At 34.5% G+C, this 16,249-nt stretch overlaps 2 protein-coding genes across 3 annotated transcripts; one reads left to right on the top strand and one right to left on the bottom strand.

Annotated features, from left to right (window-relative positions):
- Nucleotides 1-5,969: 5,969 nt before the first annotated feature.
- LOC118646144 lies at nucleotides 5,970-8,669 on the top strand. Its single transcript, XM_036288459.1, has 2 exons — nucleotides 5,970-6,839; nucleotides 7,058-8,669. Exons 1-2 carry the CDS (start codon nucleotides 6,633-6,635, stop codon nucleotides 8,519-8,521), a joined length of 1,671 nt encoding a protein of 556 aa, XP_036144352.1. The 5' UTR covers nucleotides 5,970-6,632; the 3' UTR covers nucleotides 8,522-8,669.
- An 87-nt stretch (nucleotides 8,670-8,756) lies between these two features.
- On the bottom strand, nucleotides 8,757-10,621 carry LOC118646147. Of its 2 annotated transcripts, none has more exons than XM_036288470.1 (3): nucleotides 10,471-10,621; nucleotides 9,897-10,093; nucleotides 8,757-9,699 (listed from the first exon to the last, which is right to left on the bottom strand). In XM_036288470.1, the coding sequence occupies exons 1-3, from the start codon at nucleotides 10,530-10,532 to the stop codon at nucleotides 9,584-9,586; spliced, it is 375 nt and encodes a 124-aa protein (XP_036144363.1). In that variant the 5' UTR covers nucleotides 10,533-10,621; the 3' UTR covers nucleotides 8,757-9,583. The 2 variants fall into 2 exon arrangements, with proteins under 2 accessions (XP_036144363.1, XP_036144359.1); XM_036288466.1 differs by having other exon boundaries at nucleotides 9,897-10,096; nucleotides 10,471-10,617.
- Between the last annotated feature and the right edge of the window lie 5,628 nt (nucleotides 10,622-16,249).

Raw genomic sequence — 16,249 nt, 5'->3', positions numbered from 1 at the left:
GTCAAGACTCTTACTCACAGAACCGCAGTGCCACCTCCCATTCTATTTCCAGCTCTATCAGATTTATACGTAAAATAGTCACTAAAATCGAAATTTATTCTTTCCTGTAACCATGTTTCCTGAAGGCATATAAGATCAAACTAAGATATTATATTAGAAAACTCTTGTTTTTCCCCTACAATTCCATTGCATAATCTTTAAAGCCATTGGAAATGCAGAACAATTAAGAGCAAGGATGCCTTTCAATAAACTGGGCGAACAGTAAATCTACAATTTATTAATAATTTTAGTTGCAGACAAGTAGCAGCGGAGATCACGCCACCTTTCTTCGGCTGTTCTATCAAAACTAATCAAATCAGTAATCTGAGAAATTATTATTTCTGAGTTAAGTTCTGCAATAGGGTCTACACCCTGAAACAAATTGATTAAGTCGGAACCATAAACCGTAATAGGCGCAGCACCTTGAGTCATACTGCTCAGGATCTGAGATTGAAGGGGAACAGGAGTAGGTTCCACCCCGCCCCTGGACTTATGAGATGGAGCAATCAAAGAAACCGACTCTCCACCCCCCTGGCCTCTCGGCAACAATTCCCTCTGACGGAGAAGGGCATAATCGCCCGAGAATTATCAAATGGCTCACCATTTCTTCTGAGTAAACGGATTCCAGAAACACCAGACCTAGTGGCCTCTTTATTTATTGGATATATTGACTCAATATTAGAAGAGGGGCCAACATTCGATCCATTTCTGCTGACCGGGTCAAAGTTCGACCCTCTTCCTGTTTGAGCACGCTTCCCAAGATTAAGAGCCGAACTCAACTCTAACTGGGCATTCCAGCATGCAACTGGGACCTAAACATTTTACTAATTTGGAAGACATTAATGATCTCTCTGTCCTTAATTAGTCTCTTAGCCTTGAACGACGAACAATTAACATAAGCCATAACATAGTTTACAAGATTATGGTATTGAAACGAAGGACATGAATCATCGAAAGAGCCATGGGGGCCTCCACAATTTACACACTTAAAAATGTTACTTTTACAGTTCTCACTGGGGTGATCCTCCCCACATTTTGGACATCTCAACTTTCCTCTACAGAATTTCAAAGAATAATCTTAATTTAAAAAAAATTTTTTTTTTAATACTATAATTTATATTAGATAGAGCAAGAAAAATTTTTTAAATTGATTTTAAATAGCTGAAGTACTAGCCTAAATAAAAATATATACAAAACTAAAAAAAAAGTGACTATAAATACTAAGATACTAAGCAATAAATAAATCAAACAATTCAACAAATAAACAATTTATATATACAATAAGATAAATAACAATTACACTAAAAGTATATTATATACACTCCGCTAGAAACCTCTCAACCGATTGATCATATTTCATTAACTTGTATCAAAAATTTGAGCACGTATTAGATCGCCTCAAATGTGATTAAGAGTAAGACATGTATAGATTAAGCTGTAGAATATACAAGTTATTAAATCAGAGTAGCTTTATTTCCTATTGAGTCAGACAGCCAAAGTTGAGCAAATGTAGATGAGAAGAGAGTCTAACTACTTACTTTATAATTAACACTAATTTATCACATAAAAACTAGTAAGAACAAGAATCATTGTTATACTGGATTAATATACGTTTACGTTTACTTAGCTAGTATGGTATAAAAGTGGACCATACTTCAGAAGATATTCAAACATCAAAATAAAATAAAGCCCCTGAATTGATGTAAATATCAATTCGGACTGAGTTAAGGTAAATACCACTCTATTTAAGGCAACAAAAAGAAAACATAAGTTGACCTTGTATCACAGTGTTGAGAACAGGGTGATCTAAAAAATTATGGAATTCATTTATGAATTCTATCACCATTATTTGACTAGAAAATATACTAAATTAATACCATCATATAAAAGATATCAATCCATCTTACAACATTTTCTTGATTAATTACGTAGATAAATAGGTTTTCAGGAAGAGGCCTGACGACTCATGTGTAAGATCAATAGTTAATATTTTCTCTTTTTTTTAAATAACTATAATAGCGTTTAACTGAAACAATGAAACTATGGAAGACTCTTAAAAATGTAACGTACCTGATTTTACATGAAGTTGACTAGGTACATGCGAGGTCGTTACAGCAAACCATGTAAACCGAAATTTTTATTATAGGATACGGAAAATATTACAACATAAACGACCCAGATAGCCAAGCCTGCAGGAACAGATTTTGAGCAGAGCATGCTATCAATTTTTGACGACAGAATGGCAACAAATTTTATACAGAGTCTGTAATATCCAACGATGTCGGCAAATTGCTGTCAGAAATCAAGCAGAGCTTGCTAACATAATTTGACAACAGATTGGCAGCAGAAATCGAGCAAAACCTGCTGATATAACTGACAGCAGATTGGCAGCAGAAATCGAGCAGAGCCTGTTGACATAACCTGTAGGCAGATCGGCAGCAGAAATCGAACAGTATGTCCGTTACTTTATAATCTTAATTGCTATTTAAATGCCAATTTAAAACTTGCATTAATATGTTTCTATAGAAAAAAACGTAAGAAAAAAAGTTGTGGCAGTAGAAATTATTGAGAAATTAAATTATATCATTGTCTAATATTTTTGGCCAATCCTGTATACATACATATATTTTTAATATATTAGGGATCGTAAGGAAATAAAATTATTATTAATTATCAATACATTTTTAATAAGAGTTTAATTGTTCTCTCGCCGATATACATTGTATTGAAAGATTAAGTACTTTATTGTATTGGGCTACCGCGCGATAACGGTAAATTTGAAATAACAGAAATGATGCCTAAACTCTTATTAAAAATGTATTGACAATTATAATAATTTTATTTCCTTACGATCCCTAATTATATAAAAATATATATATGTATACAGGCTTGGCCAAAAGTATTAGGCAGCTATATTTTTTTAATTTATCTGAAGTTCTTTTATCTATATTATTTTCTATTGGTTACTTGTATTATACATAAGTTTAAAGTTATGTATAATACCGGCAACCAATAGAAAATAATACAGATAAAAGAATTTCAGATAAATTAAAAAAGCCCAGACAATACGCTTGTCCGAAAACTTTAAGAGAACTTTTTAAAGAAAACATTTAGATATCTTGGAAATGATGTCAAAATGGTAACATTTATCAGAGATATCTAAGAGAGGTCTTTGAGATATCTTATTGAAGAGTTTCATTTAAGTTTCTTAAAAATGTTATCCTTATGACATCAGCTAAATGTCTCATAAAAAATATCACACAATGCTGTCCGATTTTTGAGCCGTCCATGCGCGTCGTAGCAAAAATCAGACAACATTATAACATCCTGAATGAGAAATCCATTTGATATTTAAAAAAATTATCATAAAGATAATGTTTTCCAAAATTACGGTTTGTTTACAATTACTGCGCACAAAAAAATGCACAAAATCTAAATTCATTATGTACTGAACAAAAACAGGATAATAGATGTACTATTCAATTTTTCTTAAAATATATGATCTATATAGTTAACCATCTAATTAACCATTTGAACGCTTTAAAGTATTAATGCTAAATAGATCGCAATTTCCATAAAATTATTATGGAAAAAGATAAATTTAACAATGAAATTAATAAGTAAATAAATTAATGCTATTTATTTTTAATATGTTTTGCAAAATTTAATTGCTTTTATAAAAAATAATATAATTGTGTCAGTTTATAACATATTGGTATATGTAGACAATAACAAGTACTCATACCGATGAGTCAAATTGGCGTAGCAGATAGAGTACAAGGTTCGTCATCCTAAGGTCCCGGGTTCAAAACCTACCAGCGGCAAGTAAGAATAAAATAAAACAATATAATTTAAATTTAATTAATTAATAAAAATTTGTCCTAAATTTAGTATGTACTGTTAATAAAAATAATTAAAAAAAAAATAAAATTTTTATTTTATTTTTTTATCTTTAGTTGCACTTTAAAGATATCCGATTTAAGAAATCTTTTAGATCTGCTTGATTTCTGCTGTTAATCTGCTGTCAGGTTATGTCAGCAGACCCTGCTCGGTTTCTGCTACCAATTTGCTGGCATAGCATGTTAGCAGGCTCTGTTTGATTTCTGCTGCCAATCTGTCGTCAGGATTATGTCAGCAAATCCTGCTCGGTTTCTGTAATCAATCTGCTGGCATGCCATGCCAGCAGGCTTTGTCGACAAATCCTGAGCTTAATGCGGACACAGAATGCTATGGATCTGCAATGGGTATCTGATTGAATTTGCTGCCAAGCTGCTCGCAATCTGCTAGCATTTTGCTATTAGGGGATATAATCTTGAGCCATTATCATATATAATAGACAATTAAAGCGACGGTCAAGATTTACATATTAACTATGACTCATGTTATGCGTGCAATCCTAATAATTAATAACTAAAGCTTGTTGAGCATAAGAGCCAGAGACGTACCTTTTCAATCAGAGGGATGTTAGAATTGGTAGACTTTTTAGGATATCGCTTTGGTGGATGAAAATTAGGTCGAAGGTGAAAAAAGGTCGAATCCTGATTAACTATCTCCTTCCAGAGTAAAATCGCACATGTGCGTTGCAAAATTGTGCAAGTAACGATCTCTCAAAATGGCCGACTAAAAGCTCACAGCCATAGACCAGGCCTCGTAGTAATTCCAGAGCAAAAATTTCACTTAGTACATGGCGTTATTCCTCCACTGTCATCTCGATTACATTTGGCCACTACCCAGCTAACCATTTGCTATCAAATTGTCAGCAGACTGCTAAAAATTTCTTGCGGAATCAGGCTGCCAAAACCATGGCCTACTGTGTCTTCGAGTGCGCCCCAATTGCAAGCAAAAATTATTATCAAATCCTGATATCAAATTGGGTGCAACACCAGAGCAGACCTGTCACTAGCAATACAATGACAAATTCACGCAGCAAATTGAGAACAGATGTTGCAACGTAAACTCACAGCAGATTTGCGCCAAATATGCAACAGATCTGTATTCATAAATGATGATAGATTGGCGACAAATTTGTCGAATCTTTTCATTTCTTCTTTCATCACAGTTATAATTTTATTTGAGAATCGATGTAAGCAATCTCCTGGGAAGATTTATTAATTCAAGAGTAGGAATAGATTAAATAATTTACCCAACCCTCTCCTTAGCATCTAATATTTCCTATAGGGGGGCCTCAATTGACCTATCTATTTTTAAATTTCTTTGTAGTTAAATCTCATTCCAAAAAAATGAAAATACTACCAATTCTGTATCATAAAAGTATAATGTGGCGGTCCTCCGCCACATCGGACTCTTCCGCAGGCGCAGCGAAGGAAGATAATTTTTGCTTACCTTCGCGCTGCGAGTGGTCTTTATGTAGCGAGTTGACTGCATTTTACTCCCGAGAAAATAAGCCGCCTATCGACGGTGCCGCACTTTTTATTGCCAATTTGACATTTCGACAGATCTGCTGCATTTCTGGTATCAATCTGTCGCGTACTTTGACACACAAATGTTGTTACATTTCTACAGGCAATTTACTGACATTGTTTGCACTTTGGTGTTTGTCGTCAATCTGTTATCAATACTTTCAATAAATCTGCCCGCAGTTCACTATTATTTTGTCATGTATTCTGATGACAGACGTTGCTAAATATTTGCTGAATATCTGCTAATAGTGTTTGCAATGACAAGATATGTTTCTCATTTGTCGCCTTTTTGGCAACAGAATCTGTTGCCAACATTTGTCACAGCAGAAATGGTTATAGGGGTAATTAGATACGAGGAGCCGAGCCTTAAAAATTATCCAATACTTAATACAATTTCACTTGATTTGATTGACTTGTGACTACGTCTTATCTCATCGGCTCCCCAGAACCATCATGCCATCTCGTCTCTTTCTTCTTCTTCTTCTTCTTTTGCCCACTGGATTTCCATCCCCACAGGGACACAGTACCATGATTCAACGCTTATGTAGAGCAACAGTCCAGGGGGAATGACTGTGCTCCTCTTTTAAGTAATATGCTTTCCCTCGTTTCCAAGAATCTCACTCATCAAGGGGCCAACAGATACCCCTCAAGTCAAGTTCCTCTCTCAATTCTTTGATTCTTCCTTCCACTGTCCGAGGAGAACCATCCACGATCATCAGCCTGCAAGGACAATCTCTCGACACGTAACTCAACAAGAGCACTAAACTAAATTTCTTATAGTTTTATATTCTTATATCACCGTCCAACACAAACCTGACCATCGCACGAGCAATAGAGTCATTTTTGAAAATTTTTTTATTATTTTAAATAACATTATAAGTTCTAAGAATATTATAAAAAATATAAATATTTGTAATAGAATTATTATGACAATGCAAAATGAACTTAAAAATAAGAAGAGTTTGAAAAGCGCCAGAATGCCCGCCATTGGTTCATGACGTCACTATACATAATGTATATATAGGATGCGTTCAGGGAGCTCACTACTAGCACTATTCTGTCATTCTGTATCAGTCATTAGACCACATTAGACGTAAAACAGGAATAAAATGACGCGATAACGCTGGTAGCATGCTCCGCGAATGTAGCCATAGTTTATCATAAACAGTTATAATGACAGAAAATACAATAAAACGAAAAGGTATTTATAAGTACTGTTTTGTGCCAGGATGTTTAAGTACGACAATAAAAAATCCTTGTAAAATATTCGTGTGTGTCCCAAAAGGGAAAATGCGAAAAAAATGGATAATACAAGTTCGACGTGATCCCAATAAAACATCATTGATTGCGCCTTTTTATTGTTGCGAAGATCATTTTGATGTAAGTATTATAATTATTATATAATGGATCTTTTAAATATTAATTTAATTTCTGTAGTTTTATTTTTACATAAATAACATTACCTAACCTAACCTAACCTAAAATATGATTTATAAATATTTAAATTTATGGCAAAATTTACAGAGTTTATGTAATATATGTTTGCATTATTCTTTATACAAAATTAAATAACATTAATTTAATATTAATTGTTTCAGTTGCAACAAGATTTAGAAAATTATATGCGAGTTAAACTCGATCAAAATGCAGCAATACTCCTTAAAAAAGGAGTACTTCCTCGATTTTTTGATTGTCAGACAGATAGAAAACGAGTATCATCTTCGACACCAGTAAGATCAGCAGTTAAAAAGCTCAGACAACAACGTATTTTACAGGAATTAAATAAAGAAGAAATTGACAAAAGATCTGTTTCTCAAGAATCTCAAAATAATTCAACAAACATTGATTTTCCAACAATTGAATTTAACAATTTAATATTAAATGACACATTGAATTTAAAAGAAACAGAATCTACAGTAAAACATAAAGGCATTCAAGTATCTAGGAGACCTCTTTATCGCAGTGTTCACACGTATTGTAATATTATGCCCACATCTACAACGCGAGAAGTAAAAGATGCAGCTTGTTCTCCTATTAAAAGCAATAAACTACAAGATAATTTAAAGTCTTCAACATCAACAAGTATAACTGCAAGTACTACAAAAGATTTAAATGATACACTGGAAGATTGTGACGAATATTTAACTTATTCTGATGAGATAAGTGAAGAAGCTTTAAAACAAAGCAAAAAAGATATACAAGAACAAACATTAACAATGCGAAAATCACATATTTTGAATAAACCTAAAGTATATATTGGTATGCAAAATAATGCATTATTTATTTTAAAATTGCTTGCAGATGAAGCTGATATAAAGTTGGATGATATTTATTTAACTTTAGAAAAAATTAAACTTAATCATTCTTTTATAATTTTGAGTGACAAATATGGAAAAAGTCCTAGCAATGCAAATACTATTTTCAGAAAAACCATCCCTATTTTGGCACATTATTTGAAAAAGTTTATATTTTGGCCTTCTCAAAAAAGTATAAAAGCATCTTTACCTCTTCCTTTTCGTGCAAGATACAACAATGTACAGTCAATAATTGATTGTTTTGAAATTGAAATTCAAAAACCAAGTAATCCATTATATCAAGCACTCACATGGTCCGAATATAAAAAATGTAATACAATCAAGTATTTAATCTCAGCTACACTTGATGGAACGATTAACTTTATATCAGAAAGTTTCGGAGGAAAAACTACAGATGCTACAATAGTCGAAAAAAGCCAATATTTAAATGTACTTCCACCTAACTGTAAAATTATGGCAGATCGTGGCTTTAAACATATAGAATGTCTATTACAGAAAAAAGGATGCACACTTATCAGGCCATCTAGTGTTTCAAGTAACACAAATCTAACAAAATCTGAAGTTATAGAAACAAGACGTATAGCAAGTTTACGAATTTATATAGAACGAGTGATTGGAAGATTGAGAGATTTCGAGTTTCTTACGCCTCATGCAGGAATTCCTTATCAAACGTTGGACATTATTGATGAAATTGTATTAATTGTAGCAGCTTTAATAAATTTGCAAACGCCCATAATTGCACAATAAAAAAATATTAAAAAATTTTGTCAAAGAATTTTGCTAAAAAATTGTATTTTTTGTATTACATATTAAAGTATTAATACATGTATAATCTTATAACACAAATAACCTATATTGTATTAAACACAAATAAAACTAAATAAAATTTTGACACATAATATACATGTTACCTTATATTAATTTATTTTTTTTTTATTATATAATTTTTTAACAAACGACATTATAAAGAATGGGAAAAACATTTTTTTTTTCCAAAACTCCATACTTTTTTGTATTAAATTCATTATAAGTTTTTCATCATATATTACTTGTAGTATTATAACATCATTACTTGTTTCGAAATTATGTCTAGCCATACAAAAATATTCTTTCTTCATTTTGGACATAAACATTTGAAATTGTATTTGAGCCAAATATCTATTACATATTTTCTGTTCTGCTGTAATATATTTCAATTCAACTTTTGATGTTGTAGGACATTTTATTTCTACGACAAAATTAGGACCAATGCCATCAGGAGAGGCACCTATTACAGGAAATTCAGGATTTAATAATAAACCACTTTCTTTCAACTTTACTTGTATTTTCTGTTGCAAAATATTTAAAACCTTTTTCTCTCAATCTTTTCCTCTTTTCATTGCTTCAGTCTCTATAATTTTAGCTGCTCCAATTATTTGTTCAACTAATGTGCCTCGTTCAGTTTTACAATGAGCAACTTCATAAATTCTGGATGCTGTAATACGACCGTATCTCATTTCCATCCATAGTTTAGATTTAGATTGTAATTTTGTTTCTTGAGCTACTTCAATACACTGTTTGATAGACATTAATTGTTTAGAAAAGACCAAAAAGTCATCTGCACTTGTTCCTTGAGTTTTAGCAAATTGTATTAATAACTGATGCAGTGATAAATTATTACATATTTCTAAAGAAATTAAATGTCTAGATAGAACTGCAAAATCTGCATTTCATGCAAGATTTTATCAAAAAAATTATCAGCGTTTTTAAAATTATATTTCATTTGTGGCTTTTTCATTTATTTTGTTGTAATACACTTTATATTAATTCCTACTTGATTCCTACTAATCTAGATTTTTTCCAATAGCATATTGTTGCTGTTGGTTCTAGTTCTTCACTTCTCCTATGAACCCACAACATAAAAGCAATAGCATGCTTACAACCACCTGAAATATGTCTCTAATTACTTTTGTTATGTCTAATCAATTAATTTTTTTTCCATATTAATAATTTAACCAAAAATGTCTTAATAGAAAATATCTTAAACTTATGTACATATGTACATATAATAAAAACATTTTTAATTTTTTTATATAAAAAGATATATATACTTTTATTAAAAATAACAAATTCTATTTTTTACCCCCAGAAGCGGCACAATCATGACAAACAGCTTCTTTAATTTCTTCAGTCTCTTCATCTATCTTAAGAAAAACTGTATAAGGTTTACTCCGAATTTTATGCTCTGGACATATTTTTCCTCGAACAGTGTATATTGAGCCTTCTCGTTTCAGCTCAACATATCCAATGGCATTATCTCCATATTCTTCACGTTCAGATCTACTAAAAAAATTATATTAATTTATGCTTTTTTGACATTATTTCAATCATTACATTAAATATTTTATCATATTTTATTATTACATGCTAAAGATTTAGTGTATTAATGACTTTCAAAATTACTTAATTCATTTATTATTTAATATATATTGTACACATTAACTTTATAATGTTGTTTCATTAATATGTATATGAAACATAATATACTAAAAAATATTACTTTATATAAGCATAACTATTTACATATCTTTAAATTGAGAATATAATACAAACATAACCTATTTTGTCTATTTTATTTAATATACTTATATTATGGATATTAACATTGTAAATATAATTACATATATATATTTTTTTTTAATGGAAAAAATACCTACCTTTCTGCTTTAACACCTGTAGTCTCTGCGATGTTGAAACACTCACTTTGGCCAGTATTCATAGTCGGATCTTATATTTAAGATCATCTTAAGTACTGTCTTAAGATGCCATCAGCCAATCACAGAGCTGTATTAGCATCTTAAGATATTGCTTGAGACGATCTTGAAATACCCAGGTAGCAAGCTCACGTCATTTTGACGTCCCAAAATGGTCATTTACTGACTATTCTTGACGTCACGAAATGACGCCCTTATGACGTTAAAATGACGGTCGAATGTCACAAATTCCTGACGTCATGAAATGTACCGTATTTTGACGTCATGGAATGACGTGAACAATATGTTGTCAAAAAGATCTCTAAAAGATATCCTGTTTTTGAAAATAATAACATAAAGAGACTTTTAAAAGATAACATATAATAATGTCAGAATGTTAACCAATGCGTCGTTTTTTGAGAACAGAAAGATATCATGAAACTGATATCTAAAAGATTTCTTAAATCGGATATCTTTAAACTGCAACTAAAGAAAAATAAAATAAAATAAAAATTTTATTTTTTTTTAATTATTTTTATCAACAGCACATACTAAATTTAGGACAAATTTTTATTAATTAATTAAATTTAAATTATATTATTTTATTTTATTTTATTCTTACTTGCCGCTGGTAGGTTTGAACCCGGGACCTTAGGATTACGAACCTTGTACTTTAGCTGCTTCGCCAATTTGACTCATCGATATGGGTACTTGTTATTGTCTACATAAATACCTATATGTTATAAACTGACGCAATTATATTATTTTTTATAAAAGCAATTAAATTTTGCAAAACATTAAAAATAAATAGCATTAATTTATTTACTTATTAATTTCATTGTTAAATTTATCTTTTTCCATAACCTTAATAATAAAGGATAACATTTTCAAGAAACTTAAATAAAATTCTTCAATAAGATATCTCAAAGACCGCTCTTAGTAGACGTCTCTGATAAATGTTACCATTTTGACATCATTTCCAAGATATCTAATGTTTTCTTAAAAAAGTTCTCTTAAAGTTATAAATATAATATGCTTATATAATATGCTTATGCCTTACGCCTTAAATCTCATTGTAGACACTGCTTTAGACAGTGTCTAAAATACGTCTTAATGACGTCTTTATGTCCCGATTTTGGATGCATGCTGTCTGGGAAAATAATTGTCAGATCATGACTGAAATATGACTACGAAATGACGTCACATCATGACGTCAATTTTAGGTCATGTAAAAAAATGGTCATTTTGACGACATATGACCAGATATGACCATTTTGGGACGTCAAAATGACGTAGGCTTGCTACCTGGGTAAGATTCGACTATGAATACCAGCCTTTGAGTAAAAAAAATCGGACAACATTACCACTGTCATTTTTGGTAAATTGTCCGATTTTGCTTGCACGAAGGCCTCAGATCGCTTCATCGAAATGCCAATTAAAGAAACAATGTATGTAATAAAAATAATTAGTTACATAATGTGTTTGCATGCAGCCACCTAAAACAATGTGACTTATGTCATATATCGTGACGTCATATTATCTTCGACCAATCATATCACGTTTGAAGGCACGTGACATTTTTCGAATTTTTAATGACTTTTAATTAATTACTGATTGATAAATACGTATGAAATATTACTTTTCAAAGTGTAATCGACATTGATATTACTTACACTTAATAAAAAAAAAAACATACATAATTTTTAATTTTTTTGTGAATGACTCTATTGTCTTATTTAAGATAGAGATCAGATATTCTACTGTAAACGGAGCATACAACATCCTTTCAAACAATTTGCTATAAAGATCAACTCTTACATTTTTGAAATTCCCGGACATTCCCAGAAAATAATAGTTAATGTCCTGGTAAGAGCACCCACAATCACAGCCAGGCGAATCCCTCCAACCGCATTTAAATTTTATAGCATTAGTATAGGGGAAATCCGTTATAATTCGCGAGAGGATACATGACTGCTTTCTAGGGAATCTGAACTTAGATAGAAGGGATATGTTCCAATCCGCGAAGTTGTACATAAAATTCCCTGTATTATCTCGTCTCTTTATTTACTAATTTTGGACGTGAACGGCATTACGACGGAGGGTAAAGGCAAATGCTAGGGCCGTTCGCACACAACACCAGGGGCCCGATTCTTGAAGTCATTTGCAAGAGAAACTGTTTGGAATTCGAGACTCGGGGAAAGTACTCGAGTTCTAAACATATGATTTCCATCATTTTGTTTATCGTTGGTAAAGCGTCGTGCCGGTGGAGTGCGATCGTATACCAATATTTCGATTGTTGCGAGCCGTGATGCTCGAGCTCCGCGGACGCGTCGGCGCTGCGTGATCGAGTCGTGATCGTGGGATGCTGCATGTTTTCTACATGCTACTCTCCCTCCTGTTATCAGGGAGAGTTTTTGGAGCGATCGCTTGCTGAGCGACGTTCAGATGGTTTTCTGCAGTCGCTATCGCCTCTCAAACTTCCGCTCTCGTAGTTTCTCGATCGTGCAGTTCGCCGTTCGACGTGTCGTTAAGGAACACTGATTGCTCGCCGGATCATTGGTGCGGGTTAATCGCTTTGTTTGTGACGGTTAATGTGTGACGTAAAGATTAGGAGGATCGACGGGTGATTCGCTCGCGAGAGTACGTCTGCTTCGCGAACCTCAGTGCGTCGTCCACGGTCAAGATTTCCGATCCGACGGGGCGTACCAGCTTACGCTCGGCAAGATCTCCGTCGCGCTGACGAGCAGCATTTCGATAACGTACTCCTCACGAAGATCTCCGCGCGTCTACTTATTCCGTCGCTCCTCCGTGTCTGCGCAACGCTAAATATATTGTGGAATTGATGTGTAAATCAAACAAATACATTTTCTTGTCAATTAAAGTCTGAGTTATCTTTCAATTAATTATCTGTGCACTCGCCTAGTCCTCCAGCGGATTCACGGATTCGCGTAACGAGCACTCCGCGCTCATTACTGAGCGGTTCCGGCATCTCGCGCTATCGATCGCATTCGCTCAATTCTCGCGCGAACAGAAACGTATACGCAAATACTCGCTCTAACAGAAAGTTGCAAGTTTATTGGTTAATAGCCATACGATAGCCAATAAATTTCTAACTTTTCTGTAAGAACAAAATTTGCGAATACGTTTCTCTTGCGAATAAATTCAAGAATCGAGCCTCTGATCGTCGCAACACATCGCAACAGCTGATCACCGTGGCTACCAAGCCGCGCTCCGCGTCGCACCGCGCCGCCGCGCACCGCCGCGACCAATAGGAGCACCGCGCCGACCGACGCCGCCAACGAGAGCGCCGCGCCGCACCGCGCAACCGCGACCATAGCAGGCATAGCATCGCAGGCAATCCGGCTACCGCCGTAACCGACACAAACGCCGCCTCGCACCGCACAGCCGTAGCTGTACCGCTACGAGCGCCGCGATCGCCGAGACCGGCCGCTACCACCAATCGGCGTACCGATAGACCGACACACGGGCCGTATGCCCGTCCGGCCCGCCGCAGCCAACCGGCATCAAGACACCACGCGCACCTGCGCTCCGCGACACACGTCGCCAACAGCGAACCTTACACGCCTCGCACAGCGAGATATTAGTGGATAAGCATTGTACATATTAGATAGCGATAATTGTATAATTAGTTAGGAGAGTTGCAATAAACCGCAGTATTAAGCATATATATCCTTGCCTCCGTTCATTCACTTAACCAGCCCGCCACCCGAACCCTGAATTCCCGCAGCTATCCGTAGCCAATAGAATTCATAGATTCACGGTTACAATTGTTTCAAGAATATTATAAAACTTGATTGAAGAATTACGTGGGACTCTAGGTAGTAATGACCTAGTTTACACCGAGCACTTGGTACGCGTATCAAATAGTAAATAACTAGTGAATGTGTTTAATCATTGGCTGATCAGCTTAAATTCACTACTTGATACGCGTACCAAGTGCTCGGTGTAAACTAGGGCTGCGTTCCGTTTCAACGCATGATGCGCATAATGCATTGTTCATCCTTGTTTAACGTTTGACAAACAACAAGGATGAACGATGCATCATGCGTATTATGCGTTAAACGGAACGCAGCCCTAGTTTACACCGAGCACTTGGTACGCGTATCAAGTAGTGAATTTAAGCTGATCAGCCAATGATTAAACACATTCACTAGTTATTTACTATTTGATACGCGTACCAAGTGCTCGGTGTAAACTAGGTCATTACTACCTAGAGTCCCACGTAATTCTTCAATCAAGTTTTATAATATTCTTGAAACAATTGTAACCGTGAATCTATGAAAGACCCTAGCACCCTAGCACCCTAGAGCAATATTTGTTTGGAGTGAATATTCTTGTTTGAAGTATTATACTTACTAAAATTTAAAATATGTCTTAAATAAATGTGATACTTGTAACAAGTTTACCATAGATTTACAGATGTAAAAGAAACCCATTACTTTTAGAACAAGTAATATTTACTTGGAAGTAATAATTATTTTTCTGTGTGTAGATTAAGACATACAGATGATCCTTGGGCATCCATATAAACATATTACCCATATTGCAACCTATGACCACGTCATCGGCCAACTGAGTGGCATTATAAGCTTATTTCGGTACATGTACTCTACTACCATTGTAACGTCCCAGCGTCCGGAAAATTTTGTCCAAAAATTTTCTCGCGAAACTTGTCCAGATGCATGCGCGCTGAGTTACCTTACTCAGTAATACGTTTCTATGGCTCATTCTTACTTTCATTTAAGTCGTCATTATATAATAATAATTCAAATATTAAGCACTTAATCGTACTTTAAAATTACGTACATATATATATCAAAATCATATATTACATATACATATACTTTAAGTTATCTAGCATTATTTTAACTCTCTTATCGATACGAACGCATAGGCAACCGGATTGTTTAAACTTCTAAATTCTTACTCTCGTATTGCTTATGGGTTCGTCGAGGATTAATTAACTGTAAGATAAATAAGAACCGGATATTTGTAAAGGCCCTTGCACGTGCACTGTCGGATGATTAAAGAAATGATATCTCGTCAACTGAATCCTCAAAGATTCAAACGGAACGGTTGTAAAACAATATCTGCTATTATCAATACGACGGCGACAGGATGTCGCGCCTAAAGAAATACAATACGAAATTAATCCGCGTAATATCCGGACTGCGTGTCGGAAGATCAGGTGAACCATAGCTAGGCATTTAACATAAACAGTTCGTAAGATATATCTATTTCACGTTGGCGACAAGATGTCGCGCCCAAGAAATAATTAAAATTGATAAACCGGCGAGATATTTGGTAGTGAAAGCGATCCTAGCCGAAAAATATCCCGGATCAAATGATCGACGAAATCCTAGACGAGATATCTCCGATAAACATCCGCACACGTGCAAACGGTCTCGCCTTATCAGCGACCCCCGAAACTCGGTTCCCGCCAAGCCGCCGAATCACTCCCACTCTTACCGACTCTTGCGCTTCGCGCGTGTTCCCTACTCCGGAGCGCTAGCGGCCGCTGAGCGCAGCGCCGATTTTGCTCGATCCCTTTGTCCGCGCCCTATTTAAATCCGCGCACAGACGCCGGATCATTCATTCATTCACTCATTATTTTTCGACACTCGTTCAGCATACTTATTAGTTCAGTCACTAGTTCTCGGTCACGCGTCACTCTTCAATCTTCAAGTTATCTGCAACCTCTCTCGTACAGCTTCGCGATCAA

The sequence above is a fragment of the Monomorium pharaonis genome, chromosome 1 (assembly GCF_013373865.1).
Source record: "Monomorium pharaonis isolate MP-MQ-018 chromosome 1, ASM1337386v2, whole genome shotgun sequence".
In the NCBI taxonomy this organism is placed as follows: domain Eukaryota; kingdom Metazoa; phylum Arthropoda; class Insecta; order Hymenoptera; family Formicidae; genus Monomorium; species Monomorium pharaonis.
Note: the sequence above shows the minus strand (reverse complement) of the source record. Positions and strands in the feature narration are given on the sequence as shown.